The 20,578-nt window shown below is 42.1% G+C and overlaps 1 protein-coding gene and 1 long non-coding RNA gene across 4 annotated transcripts in view; one reads left to right on the forward strand and one right to left on the reverse strand.

Annotated features, from left to right (window-relative positions):
• Positions 1–538: 538 nt before the first annotated feature.
• On the reverse strand, positions 539–2,187 carry LOC145533035 (uncharacterized). The gene is made up of 2 exons (XR_014073774.1): positions 1,952–2,187; positions 539–1,731 (listed from the first exon to the last, which is right to left on the reverse strand). It is a non-coding gene; the product is annotated as an uncharacterized LOC145533035 (long non-coding RNA).
• Positions 2,188–2,635: 448 nt separating this feature from the next.
• Positions 2,636–20,578, forward strand: part of RAB5A (RAB5A, member RAS oncogene family) — a 35,914-nt gene continuing 17,971 nt past the window's right edge. For 2 of the 3 annotated variants that reach the window (XM_081559370.1, XM_081559388.1), the window contains exons 1-2: positions 2,636–2,762; positions 5,974–6,229. In XM_081559370.1, the coding sequence (XP_081415496.1) occupies positions 6,067–6,229 (163 nt within the window). In that variant the 5' untranslated portion in view covers positions 2,636–2,762; positions 5,974–6,066. Of the gene's footprint in view, positions 2,763–5,651; positions 5,875–5,973; positions 6,230–20,578 lie in introns of those variants that run through there. The other variant, XM_081559380.1, reaches the window with a different exon arrangement.

Raw genomic sequence — 20,578 nt, forward strand, 5'->3', positions numbered from 1 at the left:
CATGCCTGAACCTAGCGTCATGCTATGAGGAAACCCAAACCAGGAGGCAGGTCACGCTGTGAGGAAACCCAAACCAGGAGGCAGGCCGCATGCAGACAGCCCCAGCTGAGCTCCCAGACATGCTGAGAGGACGCAAGCCCAGGACTGACCCCCGCCATGACATCAGAGATCACCTAAGCCCACTCAACCCCCAGAACCAAGAGACAATAATTGTTTTAAATGACTAAGCTTTGGTGTCATTTGTTTCTGAACAATAGATAACTGGGACAGTAATAAAGAGAAAAATAAAAAGTATATTACAGAGTCTGATATGTTTTAGATTGCATAAAATGGAGAAAATATACAGAGCTGAATGTAACAGTAACTTTGCAAAAACAAAGTTAACACTACCTCTGGGAAAAAGAACTAAGTAGTCAGAAGATAGGAGTGAGGCTTTTCAACATAAATCATTTGAAGTTTGATTCACAAGAGCAAACTAATGACAAAACAAAAATGAGATACGTGTGGATGGCATAAAAATGAACACAGTGGTGCTAACTTTGGAACATGAGTGACTTGAACTTTTATTTGAAAATACTTTCATCTTATTTTCCTTATAAATCAATACATAAGGGAGTTCTGTATCTGTCAAGTACCACACATTTTATAACATAATGCTTACATCATGCATATCCCGACCCTAAACTACCAATTCCAGAATACAGGTGGCACTGAAGAAAGATTTGTCCTTAAACGCAGCTGTCAGGCAATCAATACTGATGTCCTCACAACAGGGCTATAAATAATAAACAGCAAACTGAAAAAAACAGCCCTCATCCTGAGAAAAAATCGATTTAACACTCTACCAAATTCCAAAAGGATTTTTGTTTGGTTTGGTTTCAGATGCCCAGACTGCCTGTTGTCTGAGATTGTAGTGAAACGATTTTTTTTTAACTTTTTATTTTATATTGGAGTACAGGCAATTAATGTTTGTGATCGTTTCAAGTGGGATTCAGCCATACGTATATGTGTATCCATTCTCCCCAGAGTGGCTTCTCAGGTGTCACAGTGGTGAAGAATCCACCTGCCAATGCAGGAGATGCAAGAAACTCGTATTTGATCCCTGGGTTCGGAAGAGGCCCTGGAGTAGGAAATGGCAACCTACTCCGGTATCCTTGCCTGGACCATTCCGTGGACAGAGAAGCCTGGCAGGTTACAGTCCCTGGCATTTCAAAAAGCCTGACAGTCCTCAACGGCAAACACGCATTCTCCTCCAAACTCCCCTCCCAGCGGGGCTGCCATTTAACATTGAGCAGAGCTCCCGGCACTACACAGTAGGTGCTTGTTGGTTATGCGTTTAAAATATAGCAGTGTGTACACGTCCATGCCAAACTTCCTATCCCTTCCCTCCTGGCAAACATGTTAGTTTTCTAACTAACTTCCTGCAAAGGAAGCTAATGAATGTCTTGGGTTCTTTAATGGAACTGTGCTTAAGAACTCAGGTTCTGAGCCAGTCTGCAATTTAAAGACGATTTCAGCACCTACGCCGCAGTGATTCTGGACAAGTTACACAATCTCCGGGCCTCGAATTCTTCACCAGTTAAACAGGCAGGGCACATTCATGAATTCCACAAACATGACTGAAGACTTCCAGGCTGTCAGTCACTGTGCTAGACAGCGAGACCACTCTGTGGAGGTCATATTCCAACGGAGGAAGTCGGACAACCATGCTAGTCTCAGAGTGAAAGCCTCCTAGCGTAGGAAGAAAAATGGATTAATTCCTGTTAAGAATTTAGTACAAACAGTAACCCATGACAGGAAATTCTCTGTAAAAGCTACCTATTATTTCATAACGTGCGCTCTCCACCCCAAACTGGGAAGCAGGTCATTATGGAAGCCCTCCCCGCCTGAAGACACCTCTGGGTCACACCCTCCTCCCTGGAGTAAACGCCCCTCACCAGCCTTCACCCACCCATCCACCCCCAAGGACGCGCGTCAGGAGGCTCTCTCTGCCAGAAGTCCGCCGAGCCAGCAGAGTCGGTGCTGCAGGGTAAGGGACGGGGGACACCGCGCCAACAGTCACAGCGCTACGTCGGCCCCAGCTCTCCAGAGTGCCCCCGAAAGCAAGGCAGCTAAAGAGCCTCTCGCCGCCGTTCCCAGCCCTCGGCCTGAGGGAGCCCCCAGCAGCCAGCCGGACAACAATGGCGCGGGAGAGGGCGGGGCTGCGCTGCGCGCGCAGAGGCCGCCGGGGGTGGGAGGCGGCCCGCGGCTGGACCCGCCCCGCGGCGGGCGGGTCACGTGAGCCAGCGGCCCCGCCCCGCCAGGGAGGGCTCTGAGAGCGGGCGGGCGGGCAACGGCGGAAGTGACGGAGGGGCGCGCCTCGCTACGTGCGGCGACGTGGCGGTGAGGCCGGCGCCCGGCGGCGGAAGTGGCTCTCGCGCTGGGACTGGAGTGTTTGTGTTTTGGTTCGCGGAGGAGCCGGCGGCGGGCCTGAGGGGAGGAGGGAGGAGGAGGAAGAAGCATTGGGAGCTCGAGCGCCGGGCGGCGGCGGCCGAGGAGGAGGAGGAGGAGGAGAAAGGAAAGAGGAAGGCGGAGCGGAGAGAGGCGGGGACGGAGCCCGACGGGGGCGGCACCGCGGCGCGATCCCCGCACTGTCCAGTCTGAGGGGAGCGGCGCGACTGGAGGACGCGCCGCCGCCGCCGCCGCTTCAGGCCCCGCCTGGGCTGCGCCTGGACCCTGCAGTCGGAGCTTCGGCGCCGCGGCTCCGCGCGCTGTGAGCCCAGGTATCCCAGCCGGCCTTCCGTCCGCGAAGCGGGTCAGAGCCATGGTGGTCCGCCGGCCCCGCCGTCACAGGGCCCCCAGCCTTCCTGCTCGCGCCGGGGCCCGGGACCGGAGAGCCGCCGGACGCGGCGTCTCGGCCTGGCGGCCCCGGTGGCCCCGGAGGCCAGGGTTTGGGGGCCGGCCGAGGGAGCGGCGGGTGTCACCCTGTTCCCTTCTCAAGATGGCGCCGCGAGAGCCGTCCGGAGGCCGCGGCGCCGCTGCCCCGTCCCGGCAGCCGGGTGGAGGGTCCGCGGCCGGAGTCGGGCCGAGTTCGGGGAGGAGGAGGGAGGGATGCACGCGGGCCGGCGAGCCTGCCTGCTGGCCGGTGGGGGCTGCTGCCAGTGGCTCAGGTGTTCCCCGAGGAGGAACCTGGGCCTCTGGCAGGTGTGAATTCGGGGAGCTCCGCCCACCGCGGCGCCCCGAGCCGGGTAATGGAGGGAGGCGGCGGCCCGGGGAGCCCGGCTGTCTCGGGACTCTTGTCTCAGCTCGGGAAGGTGGTGAACCGCGGCCTGAAAACAGCCCGACACTGCTAGGCCGCCGAACCCTTCAGACGGTAGAGCCCTTTGAACGTGCTCTGCTGTTTGCCTCCCTGCAAACTGGCTACTCTCTGAAGACTTTCAGACTTTTTAACCTCTGAACGTCATAATTCACATACTTGATTTTTGTCTTTTGCTGAAGTGGAGCTTAAGAGTCCAGTCAGTTGCCTTTCACATAACTAGTGGGGGAAAAAAAAAACACATGGACACCACTGCGATAATTCAGGATAGTTCAGAAACTTGATTCTTAATTTAAAATGGGGATCATAATAAGAGCATCTTAGGTTTGCTGTAAGCCTAATTCATGGAATGGTGGTTGGCATAAAATAAATGCCTAGTGAATGTTAGCTGCTGTTATGAATTCAATTTTGATCAAAGAGCACCCAGAAGGACTTTAACTACAGAATAGCAGTTGTTTTCAAAAGATTTAAAATGCATTTTCTGCAAAATCTTTGGTTTTGGAAAACAAAAGTTTGTAATGAATACAAATGAATATTAAAAAATATAACTTTTAACCTTAATGTAATGCTAACTAGATTCATAATTAGATTTAGTTAATATTTTTGTTTGAGGTCCTTGGAGGGAACTATAACCAAAGCTAAATCTTTTTTCTTCCCTTTAATGAACATCTGATGTTTTCCCTGAAATTTTGGGAGGACTATAGGAATTCAGAGCATGTTGTCCTTGATGAGTAATTCAGTTTGCTGTTCTGTAGGTAATAGTTGGGAAGTGTTTCAGTTGCTGTTGTGTGTAATATGTGAAGGTTTGTTGGTACATTTTCAGTTTACATGACATTCTATTGATATTTGGTCATTATTTCATCAAAGGGACACTTTAATTGCTTGTTTTCAATCGCTATGTGTTGACCACTGTATCAGAAGTATTTTACGTATATATTCTCTTATTTAATTCTCACAGCAGTTATGAAAGTTGGATATTCTGGAATAGAGAGTTTGAAATGAAAGCACTTGCTCCAACAGAAATTAGCATAGCTATGTCGAATTAGATCCCCAAATCTAGTATGTTTGGGAGTGGTGGGAAGATAGATGTGAGACTGGAGCATTTTTTTAATCACAGAGAATTCTTTATGCAAAAGTAGGAAGAATAGTATAATGAACCCATCAACTAGCTTCAGTTATCTTGCTTTATTTATACCCACATTGTTTGGGAGCAACTCAGATCTATTATTTCATTTGTAAATGTTTTAGGTACAGTATATATTACTGAAAGATAAGAGGTCTTCATCACTGCCGTTTAGATAAAGTAGAGGTGATTTTATTGTCTTGGATGTATGGTCTCATGGATATGTTTATTAATGAGTTCATTGTTAAGAGAGATTATTGTATAAACTCATTTCATGGGCAAGACAAATTTCTTATCTGGTACTAAGTGAAATCCAACAGTGACTTGAGAAGGAGAATCATCAGATTTAATGTTATTAGCACATGGTCAGATTTTCATTAAAAGTAGAAGAAAGCTATTACGATTGATTTGTGAGTAGCTTGGAAAACAGTTCTTTAAAAGTTCGCTAATTTCTTTGAGATTGAGAATTATCATTAAATGATAAAAGACTTAGAAGTTGCGCTTTAGGCTAGTTTTTTCTAAGTGTGTTAAATAGGAAATAGAGAGTGAAGTCTCTCAGTTGTATCTGACGCTTTGCGACCCCATGGACTGTAGCCTACCAGGCTCCTCGGTCCATGGGATTTTCCAGGCATGAATACTGGAGTGGGTTGCCATTTCCTTCTTCAGTGGATCTTCCCAACCCAGGGATCGAACCCAGGTCTCCCGCATTGCAGGCAGACACTTTACTGTCTGAGCTACCAGGGAAGCCAACCAAATAGAAAATAATGACACGTTTAATTGTTAGCCCCAAAACTACAGAAGAGTATAAGTAAATAAGACACTTGATTCACTCACCATCTGGAGAACCGCTGTTAACACTTCCACAAATGATGTATTTGAGCACATGAGAATACAGTATTAAATCCTTTAGCCACCAGACATAGATCTACTTAAAATATTTGTTGCTCCAAAATTACCATTAAATAAAAAGCATGTGCCATTTAAAAGGAGCCTTCAAATAATAGTGGCCAACTTTTATTGAACTTACTGTTTTAAGCTCTGTTCTAAGATTTTTCCATTAATTGACTTAATTTTACTCAAAACCGTTTTAACCTAAGTAATCTAGTTCCAGAACCAGAACTAGTCACCTTTCAGGTTGCATGTTGAAACTCAGCTCTGTTGAAGCTCTGTCACAGTAGCTGTGTGACCTCAGTCAAGTGACCTAACCTTTCTGTGCCTGTTTCCTTATTTTTTAAGGACTGGAATAGGCAACTTTATAGGATTGTTGAGTGGCTATGTTAAGTAAATAAAACCATCTGGCACAAAATTGAGTCTTTAGTAAAGGTTAGGTTTAAAATGTTTACAGAGCCTTAAAAATTACACTATGATTTTAGGCTCAAAGCTCATGCCTTTACTATTAATCAAGGCAGTGAATTAAAAGTAAATGACAGTGTCCAATAGAGGTTATAATTGTCAGGTATTAATGTGTTATAGGCAAAATTTTCAAGTGCTAATGTGAGGTTTGTTTTGCTGATTTGTATTCTTAATTACTTCATATTTGTTTTTTTTTTTACAGGTTTCTTTACCTCCAGAAAGAAAAAAATTGACACCTTGCATCCTGGAAGTTCATTTAAGAAACTGAAATTAGGGACTTCTTTCAAATTTGGACATGGCTAATCGAGGAGCAACAAGACCCAACGGGCCAAATACTGGAAATAAAATATGCCAGTTCAAACTAGTACTTCTGGGAGAGTCTGCTGTTGGCAAATCGAGCCTTGTGCTTCGTTTTGTGAAGGGCCAGTTTCATGAATTTCAAGAGAGCACCATCGGGGGTGAGGCTTTCTTTTGCCCTTTCTTCATTTAATTTGCTCACACATTGACAAATGAGATTTTGCAGTTCTGGTTGTATGATGATGGTACCTAAATAGGTCACAGTGAATGAAAGAGCTGAGCTGCAGACTCAAGCTTGATAGCTTGATTTTTGATAAGATAATGTGTTTTAATATTTTGATTTCCTGGTTATCTCCAAGATGATAAAATACAGATGCAAACATGAATAGAATCAGTGTCCCAAGTCTCAGATTTGATTGGTATCTTTCTTGATAATGTTTAAAAGCGTTTTCAGATGATCACATGTCTGTGCTGAATTGTGTTGGCTTTAGAATGAATGGTGAAAATAGTAAAAGTAAAGAGGAAAAGAGTTACCATTAAAATTCTAAACAACTGGACTATTTACAAATTACACTGATTTGCAAAATTAGTTACATTTTATTAAACATGTTTCAGACTGCTCCTAGGGTGAGGGAAGAGAAGAAGTGAGTGATTAATGAAGAGGGACATGAAAGGGAAATGGGACCTAAAGAGAAAGTGAAAGAGAAGGGGAAAGAGGTGGCGTCAAGACTGCTGACAGGACGGGGACGGGGTCAGACTGGGGGGAAGGAAGGTGAGGGACCAAGAGACGACAGCCAGCAGCGCCGTGTTGGGAAGAGAAGATGAGAAGTGAGATCCCTGAACTTAGATCTGCAGCTGCATCTAGTAGGGGGGCAAACCAGCCCTCTTTGGTCCTGCTTAATGTGTCAAATGAAGCTTTTGAGTTAGGTAACGGCAGAGGAACCACACAGCTTTAAGATTCACACCGCTTTGCAAGAAGTGTGTAATGAAGCAGGACCATATTTTTTCAGCTATTCACGAATATATTTTTTTAACCTCATGTTTTAAAAAGTCAAATACTTTTTTTTTACTTTTGAAATACGTAAGGCAGATACTCTTTGGCATGTAGCAACTTCTTGGGAGTCCATCTTTCTGAAGCATAACTTACGCTATGCATTGAGTATATGATCTCAAGTAAGTACACTGAGAATTATATTTATGATTTCAGATTGTCCCTTTAACATAAATTACAGAACTTGGCTATCTCCTGACTTTTCTATAGGAGATATAGTAGATAAGTGATAATTCCTATTTAATTAATAACAAGTGACAGCCAACCTCCAGTGTTTGTATATCATGTTACAGTGTGATCCCATTTTAGTGTTAATGTTTTATGTTTTTTATAATGGATGAGCGTCAAAAATACAGTCCTTTATATTTTTTATTTTGACTTAGAAATCTTGGTATCTTTAGAAATTGTGATGAACAGTGTATCACACATTCTTTGTTGTTTCTTTGTTAATATGTCTGTGTCTATGTGGTTTAGTAATGAAATATTACCTCTCAAGCTTTGGCCTCCCCCAGAAAACAAATTGGACCAAAGCTGACTAGTCCACATAGTATGTGAGTCACTCAGTTGTGTCTGGCTCTTGGCGTTCGCGTGGATGGTAGCCCACCAGGCAGCTCGGTCAGTGGAATTCTCCAGGCAGGAATCAAGAGTGGGTAGCCATTCCTTTCTTCAGGGGATCTTCCTGAACCAGGCATTGAACCCAGGTCTCCTGAATTTTTGGCAGATTCTTTACCAACTGAGCTACCAGGGAAGCCCAGCCCATGTGGTAGGAAACGTTTTAAAGCCTTTTGTTTGAGGTTATGCCTCCTAACCCGGTGTGAGACGTGAGTCACTGTAGCGGCTTCTTGGGGCGCGACTGTCGCTTGCATCGTTCCCCAACATACGCGCTGTCGGCTGAGCACCTGGGCCGGGTGTGAGCGGGAGCTGCTGCACCCTCCCCCTCCCTGCCTGCACAGCGCACAGGGAGATAACAGAAGCAGTGGATGCTGTAGTGAAGAACTTAATTCCTGGGAAATGTAGCCCAAGACTAGAATGTTTGTTTTTGTTATGGATGCTCCCAATTATCTTCTTCTTTTTTTTTTTTCCCCCCAATTATCTTCTAAGAGTATTTTTTCCTAATGACATCTCAAGAAGGACATTTAAAAGAAAAGTTTAACCCCGTGTCAATGCATCGTAAATATACATATCCTCTGATATGTGTGTATGAGTGTGTGTATATAATCTCCATTTCCATTTAATACCAATTAGATTGCATTAATGAAATTGTCAAAAGGTCTTCATTCTAACACGTAAAACTTCTAATACTTTGTACTTGTACAGATTGCGTCTGGCTTTTTTAACCACCTTTAGAAGAAATTTACATCCAAGTTTCTGTCTTAATGGTTATTGAATACCTTTTCAATATGTTGACCATATATTATCCTGGTTTTTTGTTTTGTTTGTGAAAGATAATTAACATATAATATGTGTTTAAGGCATAAGATGTATTAACTTGTTTACAGAGTGAGCACTCTTCTTTTATGCTCTTTGCTAAACAGCTCTTCACTTTTAAGGGCTAGAGTAGATTCTAAGCATTTAAGGATTTCAAGGTTTGAGTTGTTTAAGATCTATAACTTGTAGGGAATGTGTATTTTTGTTTGGCTGATGTGTGGGAGGAGTTATCTAAAAATGAACCTGGCCAGATGTTTTATGTTTCATCTATTCTTTATTTTAGACTTAACCTATTTATGTTTAGTAACGTTAGTTATGGTCTGAAGAGCTCACTTAAAATTTCCATCTCTGATTTCATTGTAAGGTGGAAATCATATACTGACTGTCGAATTTGTGTATTCTAGAACCTTATAGTGATCAAGAACATTAAGATGTCTTCAGTTTTTGTGGTTCTTCTTAAACATGATGGCTTGATTTAAGAAAACAAGAATCCATGTTGTCTCCCTATATCCCACGCTCCTGCCCCTTGATTCTATAGCTGTCATAATGAGATGGGTAGTTAGGTGCTGGGTGTAGTGCTTTGGGGAGTTCTGGCTTACGGTAAGAGTTAAAGTGTGCGTGACATTTGTGTGCCTGCTGTTTGTCTGAGACCAGCCCATAAGGTTTGCAGGCAGCATTAGGCTCAGGTGGTTGCCTGCCTTCTTGTTATCTCATCTGGAGGCTCCGAAGCTCTTCAGTAAATACTTGTTGGGTGATAGGGCTGGCCATTTTGCACTTAACAACTTGAATTTCAGAGATTTCTAGGTAATTCTTCGTGTCAAAAAAATACTTGTTTTTAAGAAGAGTTTTACATGATATTTATAAGTAAGTGGATCCTCAGGGTAAATGGGAGCAAGTTTATAATGTACAATGAAAAAGCATGCAGTCTTTCAACTCTTCTCTTTGAGAGAGAAATGTTTGATATCACAATCATTAAATGGAATAATTTGCTTTTTTTTTAACTGTGATTTTTGTAGGATTTAAAAAAAAACATGCTGTTCGTCAGCTACTCCAGTTTGAGAATTACAAGTGTTGCGTGCTGGTTACATTAATCTGCTAGGCCTCTTTCAAAAACCATAGTCCTCCTCTGTTCCGTCAAGGGTACTCGGCCTTGTCTTCACCTAAAGGAGCTAAGTGAGCAGTGTTTTCAGTCCTCCGTGCGAGGCTGCTCCCCTCCGCTGCCATCAGTAATCAGGGACAGGTGATACGCGAATTGACGAAATTAGTGCCCTCTATTTAAAGCTATTTGAAGCAGTTATTAACCCTAAGAAGAATGTTTACATAATTATTTCAGGACTTTTTTTTACTAGAAGGACCAAGTTTATACTTTATTTAACATCTGTCCAGTTTCCTCTATGGGGCTGCCCAGACTTGTTTTTCTTTTCAGATTCAAAACATCTAATGGGGCAAAAGTTATTATTAAAGTTAAGAAAAACAAAGTTAGTTTCAAAGATACTGTTACTGGTTTTACCTTACCTTACAACAGTTTATATACCGTGGAAGTGACACGGTATATACCGTGGAAGTGACAAATAGATTTAAGGGTCTAGACCTGATAGACAGAGTGCCTAATGAACTATGGACAGAGGTTCATGACATTGTACAGGAGACAGGGATCAAGAAAATCCCCATGGAAAAGAAATGCAAAAAAGCAAAATGGCTGTCTGAGGAGGCCTTACAGATAGCTTGGAAGAGAAGAGAAGTGAAAAGCAAAGGAGAAAAGGAAAGATATTCCCATCTGAATGCAGAGTTTCAAAGAATAGCAAGGAGAGATAAGAAAGCCTTCCTCAGCGATCAGTGCAAAGAAATAGAGGAAAACAACAGATTGGGAAAGACTAGAGATCTCTTCAAGAAAATTAGAGATACCAAAGGAACATTTCATGCAAAGATGGGCTCGATAAAGGACAGAAATGCTATGGACCTAACAGAAGCAGAAGATATTAAGAAGAGGTGGCAAGAATACACAGGAGAACTGTACAAAAAAGATCTTCACGACCCAGATAATCACGATGGTGTGATCACTCACCTAGAGCCAGATATCCTGGAATGTGAAGTCGAGTGGGCCTTAGAAAGCATCACTACGAACAAAGCTAGTGGAGGTGATGGAATTCCAGTTGAGCTATTTCAAATCCTCAAAGGTGATGCTGTGAAAGTGCTGCACTCGATATGCCAGCAAATCTGGAAAACTCAGCAGTGGCCACAGGACTGGAAGAGATTAGTCTTCGTTCCAATCCCAAAGAAAGGCAATGCCAAAGAATGCTCAAACTACCTCACAATTGCACTCATCTCACATGCTAGTAAAGTAATGCTCAAAATTCTCCAAGCCAGGCTTCAGCAATACGTGAACCGTGAACTTCCAGATGTTCAAGCTGGTTTTAGAAAAGGCAGAGGAACCAGAGATCAAATTGCCAATATCCGCTGGATCATCGAAAAAGCAAGAGAGTTCCAGAAAAACATCTATTTCTGCTTTATTGACTATGCCAAAGCCTTTGACTGTGTGGATCACAATAAACTGTGGAAAATTCTGAAAGAGATGGGAATACCAGACCATCTGACCTGTCTCTTGAGAAACCTGTATGCGGGTCAGGAAGCAACAGTTAGAACTGGACATGGAACAACAGACTGGTTCCAAATAGGAAAAGGAGTACGTCAAGGCTGTATATTGTCATCCTGCTTATTTAACTTATATGCAGAGTACATCATGAGAAACGCTGGGCTGGAAGAAACAAGCTGGAATCAAGATTGCCGGGAGAAATATCAATAACCTCAGATATGCGGATGACACCACCCTTATGGCAGAAAGTGAAGAAGAACTAAAGAGCCTCTTGATGAAGGTGAAGGAGGAGAGTGAAAAAGTTGGCTTAAAACTCAACGTTCAGAAAACTAAGATCATGGCATCTGGTCCCATCACTCCATGGGAAATAGATGTGGAAACAGTGTCAGACTTTATTTTTTTGGGCTCCAAAATCACTGCTGATGGTAATTGCAGCCATGAAATTAAAAGACACTAACTCCTTGGAAGGAAGGTTATGGCCAACCTAGATAGCATATTTAAAAGCAGAGACATTACTTTGCCAACAAAAGTCCGTCTAGTCAAGGCTATGGTTTTTCCAGTGGTCATGTATGGATGTGAGAGTTGGACGGTGAAGAAAGCTGAGCACCGAAGAATTGATGCTTTTGAACTGTGGTGTTGGAGAAGACTCTTGAGAGTCCCTTGAACTGCAAGGAGATCCAATCAATCCATCCTAAAAGAGATCAATCCTGGGTGTTCATTGGAAGGTCTGATGTTGAAGCTGAAACTCCCAATACTTTGGGCACCTCATGCAAAGGGTTGACTCATTGGAAAGGACCCTGATGCTGGGTAGGATTGGGGGCGGAAGGAGAAGGGGACAACAGAGGATGAGATGGTTGGATGGCATCACCGACTCGATGGACATGGGTTTGGGTAGACTCCGGGAGTTGGTGATGGACAGAGAGGCCTGGCGTGCTGCGATTCATGGGGTCGCAGAGTTGGACACGACTGAGCGACTGAACTGAACTGAACAACAGTTTATAGCCAGGACTTTCTTAAGAGTCAAGCATTGTGGTTAAGAAAGGGGTGTGGCCTGGGGACGGACTCTGTATCCACATTGTTTGATTTAAAATTCTAGCTCCAGCACATACCAGCTACATCATCATACACAAGTCATACCAGCTTTATTTACTCTTAATATGGAATGAAAATAATAGTACCTAAACTGACAAGTTTTTTTTTATTATTATTAAATGAAAGTACATATACATTTCTTGGCACAATGCCTAGCACAGCGTAAAATGCTTATTAAATGTTAGCTATTACCTTTATTGTCACTGCCATTACTTTTTGCTGAGTCATTTTTATTACTGTTGCTATTTTTCTGGTATTGTCATGACATGGCATTATTTTAGAATTGTGACTGTTCTACCAAGTGCATAGCATTTTAGCATTTGACAGTGTTAAAGAATTTTATGTCCAGATTTTCTTCTCTTGGAGATTTCTTATTAAAGATTTTAAGAGCAAATGTAAAAAACCTTTATGAGCAACTACTTCCTAAATTTGAGCCTTCCTAAAAATGGACTTCAAGTAGATAGCATTTATTAATACAACTATGTTTCTTTAAATTCTATATAGCAAATTCTTGCTTAACTACCCCACCATTTGCTGGTTTTCACACAAGTGGTTAGTCATGTACATTACATTAAATGCCTGCTCCCCATGTCAACTAAGTTATTTATGGACATTTTCTCAGAGGGAGAAATTACACAGTTAAATAGAATACGACATGTATGTAGATACTGAAGTTGCTTCCTAAACTGAGAAATAAAAGCCAGCTAGAAAATGTAAATCGGAATAACTCGTGTTTTTCCTGTAGTAAGATTTCTACTATCGCCCTTCACTTGTGAGCCTTAAGAAAGACTTGTTTTGTAATTGTAATCTTTACATTTTTTTAGTTCCTTTATCTTTTTGTATCTGCATTAAATTTAGTTGCCAGGTCATGTGACTCCATGGACTGCAGCACACCAGGCTTTCCTGTCCTTTACGGTCTCCTAGAGTTTGCTTAAACTAATGTCATCGAGTCGGTGATGCCATCCAACCATCTCATCCTCTGTCATCCCCTTCTCCTCCTGCCTTCAATCTTTCCCAGCACCAGGGTCTTTTCCAGTGAGTCTGCTCTTCACATCAGGTGGCCAGAGTATTGAGGCTTCAGGATCAATCCTTCCAATGAATATTCAGGGTTGATTTCCTTTAAAATTGACTGGTTTGATCTCCCTGCAGTCCAAGGGATTCATAAGAGTCTTCTCCAACACCACAGTTCAAAAGCATCAATTCTTTGGCAGTCAGACTTCTTTATGGTCTAACTCTCACATCCATACATGACTACTGGAAAAACCATAGCCTTGACCATATGGACCTTTGTCGGCAAAGTGATGTCTTTGCTTTTTAATACGCTGTCTAGGTTTGTCATAACTTTTCTTCCAAGGAGCAAATATCTTAATTTTGTGGTTGCAGTCACTGTCCACAGGGATTTTTCCACAAGAAAATAAGATCTGTCACAGTTTCCACTTTTTACCCATCTGTTTGCCATGAAGTGATAGGACGAGATGCCATGGTCTTAGTTTTTTGAATATTGAGTTTTTAGCCAGCCTTTTCACTCTCGTCTTTTACCCTCATCAAGAGGCTCTTTAGTTCTTCTTTGCTTTCTGCCATAAGGGTGGTGTCATCTGCATATCTGAGGTTATTGATATTTCTCCTGGCAATCTTGATTCCAGCTTGTGCTTCTTCCAGCCCAGCATTTTGCATGATGTACTCTGCATATAAGTTAAATAAGCAGGGTGACAATATACAGCCTTGACGTACTCCTTTCCGGATTTGAAATCAGTCTGCTGTTCCACGTCCAGTTCTAACACAGTTTGTTGTGATCCACACATTCACATTCAGAGGCTAAATTTAGCATAATCATTGAAGCAGAAGTAGATGTTTTTCTGGAATTCTCTTGCTTTTTCTATGATCCAGTGGATGTTGGCAATTTGATCTCTGGTTCCTCTGCCTTTTCTGAATCCAGCTTGCACATCTGGAAGTTAACGGTTCATGTACTGTTGAAGCCTAGCTTGGAGAATTTTGAGCATTACTTTGCTAGTGTGTGAGATGAGTGCAATTGTGCAGTAGTTTGAAAATTCTTTGGCATTGTCTTTCTTTGGGATTGGAATGAAAACTGACCTCTTCCAGTCCTGTGGCCACTGCTGAGTTTCCCAAATGTGCTGACATATTGAGTGCAGCACTTTACCAGCATCATCTTTTAGTATTTAAAATTGCTTGACTAAAATTCCGCCACCTCCACTAGCTTTGTTCATAGTAAAGCTTCCTAAGGCCCACCTGACTTCCCACTTCAGGATGTGGCTCTTGGTGAGTGACCACATCATCATGGTTATCCATGCAGTTAAATCTGCATATTGTTTTTAATTACAAGTACTTTTGAGAAAGGATAGAAGACTTGGGGACAAAGCACCAGCGTATCGTTTTCAATTCATGAGAAAAATGATTTTTGAAATACACGTTATTCTTTCTGTTGCAGTGAGAGTTGAAATTTTTTGAAATTAATCTTTTGGCTTCAAGTGAAAAAATATTGTCTTTATGTGTAATAATGTTTCCTTATAAGAAAGTACATATTCAGCATTTGAGACAGGTTGTATGACTTGAAGAAGTTAGTAAAGATTTGGTATTTTATATGTTTGTACCAGTTCTGACCAAAAATATTTTAATAATCTTAACTTCAGTTATTCTCCAGTGTCCTGGTTTTAAATGTTACCGTATGTGGCTACTTAGACATTGCTGTGAATTAGGAGCCAATAAGCTTAGCTTCAGTCCTGGCCTTGTTTTACAGCAGTGCTGCTCACACACTATAAAATGAGAGAGAATTGAGCTAGATAAGGATTCTTCTAGAACAGGCTCTTTTTTTTTTTTAAAGAATGTGCTTTCTCCACATTAAACAATGCAAGCAGTACAGCTAAACTTTTTCTTCCTCTTAAAATTTGTTTCACATTTTGCAATCATGAATATCTGTTTTTGCCCTGTTTTAGTTCATTCATTGATTCCCTTTGGTGCTGCTGAAATGTTAAGAGCTGTTTGGCAGAATGATTTTGCCAGTTAGCTCTAACTATGGTGAAGCACCTCTGTTGATTCACTAATTTACTGCTTTTATTCTGTTACATACAGGGAGATAAGATTGTCAAGCTTCTCGAAAATTCATTTATTCAACAAACTTACCAAGTTCCTAGTACTCTGTTAAATACTAGAAATCGAAGTGAACCATTCCCCCCTTTTGGGTCTTTCACTGTAATAATCCGATGTTACTTTTATGTACTCTTCCTTATGATACATGCTGAACCAGTTCACCTTACGACAGCATCATTTGGAGTCATCACAAGAGCCTTTTGTTAACAGGCCTGTTAGTGGCAAATAGGGATGTATTAGAGTGAGAAAAGAACAGGAGTTATTCCAGAGGCTTTTAGAGTTTGATCATTGGCTGTTTTGATTTAAACATGAACTCGGGCTACCAAATTACTAAATCTCTCAGGATGAGAATGAAGTCACATACTGGATTTTGAAAATAAGAAAGAATCCTTAATGTTTTGCAAGTGTTGCAAAACAATATTTGAAGTAAGTGTTGGTAAACAGCGTTCACCCTTTTTTTTTTTTTGTAATATAGATGAGGAAGGGTAACAACAGAATGAGGAACCAGTTATTCATGGTTCTTTATTCTGTTTGCAAAGTTGAAGGTATTACTAGCAGGCACTCTTTGGATTCAAAAAGAAGAGAGTTATGTGATGATACAGAACTTCAGTCACTCTGTAATTATCAGACATCGTCAGCATTTTTCAGTCAAAAAAAATAGTTATTCAGGGACTTCCTGGTGGTTCAGTGGTTAAGATTTCGTGCCGCCACTGCAGGGGCACAGGTTCAATCCCTGGTCAGGGAACTAAGATCCCATATCCCACATGGTGCGGGCAAGAAATTTAAAAAAGTATTTTTAAGTTATTTATCCTTGTATTATTAGAACCTAGAGAATCCTAACTTTTTAATCTATTGTATTCATAAGTAATTTGTAAATTTTAGAAAAATGACTTGTATGAAATACAGCGTGATTTTTAGGATAGCTTGTAAGGCAGTTTTAAAGTTGGTTACATGTTACATGATGCACTCATCGAATTGGCATTCTCATAGTGTCATCTGGACCTTACTGTGGCTTTATGAGGAAATTCTAATTTTATTGATGGAGAAACTAAGGCAACAAAAGTGATTTGCCTGAGGTTTTGCAACTAAGTGACAGCTGGGATTAGAGACAGATCTTTCTTCAGTGCAGTCTGTATTCTGGAAGTCATGAAGTTTAGGGTCAGGGTGTGCATGATGTGAGCGTTCTGTTATAATTGAACGTGTGGTAGTTGACAGATACAGACCCCCCGTATGTAGCGATTTATAAGGAAAATAATGTGAAAGTATTTTAAATGAAAGTTCAGATCACTCATGTTCCAGAGTTAGTGCCACGGTGTTCATCTTTATGTCATCCACATGTGTCACATTTTTATTTCATTAATTTGTTCTTGTGAGTCAAAATTCAAATGGTTTCTGTTGAAAAGTTTCCTTCCTATCTTCTGCCTACTTAGTTCTTTTTTTCCAGAGATTCCCAGTTTGCTCAGCAGGAGAAGAACCCACCTGCAATGCAGGAGACGCAGAAGTGGGTCCGACCCCTGGTTTGGGAAGACCCCCTTGAGGAGTAAAGCGGCAGACTGCCCCAGTGTCCTTGCCTGGAGCATCTCATGGACACGGTAGCCTGGTGGACCACAGTCCAGAGGGTCAGAGAGTCAGACAGACTGACCGACCACACCCAGGGCAGGCCCGTGTTATGTGTCCTTGGAGTTACTGTTACATTCACATCTATATGCTTTCTCCATTTTAGGCAATTTAAAACATACCAGACTCGCTGTAATATACCTTTTATTTTTCTCTTTATTGCTGTCCCAGTTATCTATTGTTCAGAAACAAGTGACTCCAAGGCTTAGTCATTAAAAAACAATTATTGTCCCTTGGTTCTGGGGATTGAGTGGGCTTAGGTTGATGTCATGGCGGGGGTCAGTCCTGGGCTTGCGTCCCCTCAGCATGTCTGGGAGCTCAGCTGGGGCTGTCGGCCGGAATATCTGCAGGTAGTCTGCCTCCTGGTTTGGGTTTCCTCACAGCATGACGCTCGGTTCAAGCATGAGTGTCCCCAAGATACCAGGCAGAGGCTGGGTGGCTTTTTATGACCTACCCCCAGAAGATCAGAGAGAGCATCAGTGATGCTCAAGTCACAGGCTTGTACAGATTCGAGGAAAGAATGCCGGTGTCATGTTTCAACAAGAATATGCGTGAAATCTTGTGATCATCTTGGAAAATACACTTGATTTTTTCGTATCATTTTATGAAGAATGTCCTCATTTTTCTTGACTATATCACCATTCCGTTGAATGGATCATGTCAATATTTTTTATCAGTTCTAGTTTCAGATTTGCACAGTAGTTTTATACTTCGGGGTATTAATATTGCTGCACTGAATAATATCATAGTCATTTCTTATGTATTCCAAGTATTTTTGTAACAAATTTCTTGAAGTTGATTGCTGTGTCAAAAGTTACATACTTTTATAATTCTGATACATTTTTCCCCACTGCCCTCCCCAGCAATGCACAGGATGCCTGTTACCTATTTTACTAACTCAAGATAGTGTCATACTTGTAGATCTTTGCCATTCTTACATACGTTGATCTCTACATTTTTTAGTGTACATTTTTCCCATAATAGGGATGAGGTCAAGCATCTTTTCATATTTTAAAGTCCATTATGTTTCCATTTTCTGTAAACTATAACTTCATGGTATTTTTATATAGAATCATTTGTAGTAATCATACTATTGTATTCTGTTCCCTTTATTAGTGGCAATACTCTATATCTCTGTATTCATATTAGTAACTATTTTTTAACCATACCATTATTGTTAGACATTTAGTGCTTACATTTTTGTTTGCTGTTTTGGGTAATCATCTAGTATTGAATATATTCTTGGACATTTTTCCCCTCTGGACTTATTTCTGTAAGATCAATTTCTAGATGTGGTTACTGAATCAAAGTAATTTTATTTAATGACTATGGTATCAAAGGAGTTTCAGTCTTTTCATCACTTTTTTCTTCCCTTAGAGATAGATAGTCCCAACTTCTTTGGGCCTTGCTTAGCATAGATAATTATATCTGGGTTTGTAGGGTTCTGAACTTTTACTCTGGGCTTTAGTCTTCTCTGTCTCTTTTTGCTTTGTTTAACTTGCCCTTTTCCAGTCTTCTATTATAAAATTCTCAGATACTAGAACTTTAATTTTAAGCTCATTTAGATAGGATTATTGCTAAGCATTAAAGGTCACTTTCAAGGCCAGTAATGTTTTAAAAGTCTGGTGGATTTCCTTCAGGCCTGGGAACTATTAAGTGCTAGATTCTTGAACCGTATGGAGTAGGACTATCACTAAGGAGAAGGCCGGAAGAAGCCTCCTTTGCAAAATAGCCTGGGCACTGCCCTGCACGTTGCCTTTGATTTTCTGCTGTTTGAAAATGGTGAGTCTGGGTGTGGAATGTTCAGCATTTAGCTTTTTAGTGTTCTCTGAGCTCCCTGGGTATCTGATTTGGTGTTTGCCATTATCTGGGGGAAATTCTGTCTTCATTGCCTCACATATTCTGTCCCTTTCTTGTGATATTCCCATTATGAATATAGTACCTTTTGTAGTTGTCCCAAAGTTCTTGGATATTTTGTTCAATGTTTTTCAGTCTTGATTCTCTTTATATTTCAGCTTTGGAGGGTTCTGTTGATAGACCTCAAGGTCTGAGGTTCTTGGCTCAGCCGTGTACAGTCATCTATAAGTCCATCAAAGGCATTCTTTATTTCTGTTACAGTATTTTTGATCTCAGCACTTTTGGGGATTCTTAATCTTTCCATCTCTCCGCTGACATTGCCCGTCTATTCTTGCATTCTGTCTTTACATTACGGTTCTTAGCACAGTAATCCTAGTCGTTTTCAATTCCCAGTCTTTTAATTCCAGCGTTTCTGCTGCTGATCTGGTTCTGATACTCTTTCTGTCTCTTAAACCGCTTTTTGTGTTTTAGTATGCCTTGTAATTTTTCTTGCTATCTGGATATGATACAGTAAGCAAAAGCAACTGGTGTGAGTGCGCTTTTAGTAGTGTGGTAGAGTTGTTGAGGAGGGGACGCCTCTATAGTCCTGTAGTTATGTCTGTCTTTTCGTGAGCCTGTTTAAACACTCCACTGCACAAGTGGCCATCAGGTTTTTTCTCCCTTGCCTTAGACAAGACAGGATGGCTAGAATAGGCTGGAATTAGAAATCTCCTTTCTCCCACGTGGAAGGATAGAACTGGCTTAAGTTGGATATTTCTTTCTCCAGGTCCGTTCAAGTAAAGACGCTCAGTCGTGTCCGACTCTCTGAAGCCCCATGGACCATAGCCTGCCAGGCTCATTCGTCCATGGGATTTTCCAGGCAAGGATACTGCAGTGGGTTGCCATTTCCTTCTCCAGGTCCATTAAAAGTCTGATGATACTCCCAACAGGTTATGCTCAGATCAACTAGTTTCTTACGTGGACGGGCTTTGTTAAGAACATTATGATCTCGTTTATTTCAGAATGGTTCCTTTCCCCTCACCTTGCCAGAAGCAGGAGAGGATTTCTCTCTAATATTTACTGTGAGACCCTAACCTCGTTGCTGGTGGTCAAACCCACAGGAGTGTGGGGCCTTGCTTCCTCCCCGCGGCTGCTGGCGTCTCCTGGAGTCTGTCTGTTGACGGTCACTCTGCGTCTCCTGGAGTCTGTCTGTTGACGGTCACTCTGCGTCTCCTGGAGTCTGTCTGTTGACGGTCGCTCTGCGTCTCCTGGAGTCTGTCTGTTGACGGTCGCTCTGCGTCTCCTGGAGTCTGTCTGTTGACGGTCGCTCTGCGTCTCCTGGAGTCTGTCTGTTGACGGTCGCTCTGCGTCTCCTGGAGTCTGTCTGTTGACGGTCGCTCTGCGTCTCCTGGAGTCTGTCTGTTGACGGTCGCTCTGCGTCTCCTGGAGTCTGTCTGTTGACGGTCGCTCTGCGTCTCTGTTGCTTCCTGTGGGCTTTTTCCAGGTTCAGTGATGGGGGCTTCTCACTGCGGTGGCTTCTCGTTGCAGAACACGGGCCCCAGACATACAGGCTCTGCGGCATATGGGATCTTCCCAGACCAGGGATTGAACCCATGTACCATGCATCAGCAGGTGTATTCTCAGCCGCTGGGCCACCAAGGAAGCTCTCCTGGAGTTTTTAACTCAGACTTGTTCGTAACTAACCTCCAGCAAGTTTACCAGTTACAGTTTCCTACAGAGCACTGATTTCCTCAGGTGATTGTTCTCAGATGCTGCGGTTTTCTGTAC

The sequence above is a fragment of the Giraffa tippelskirchi genome, chromosome 2, assembly GCF_054371585.1.
Source record: "Giraffa tippelskirchi isolate mGirTip1 chromosome 2, T2T-mGirTip1v1.2.pri, whole genome shotgun sequence".
Lineage (NCBI taxonomy): Eukaryota > Metazoa > Chordata > Mammalia > Artiodactyla > Giraffidae > Giraffa > Giraffa tippelskirchi.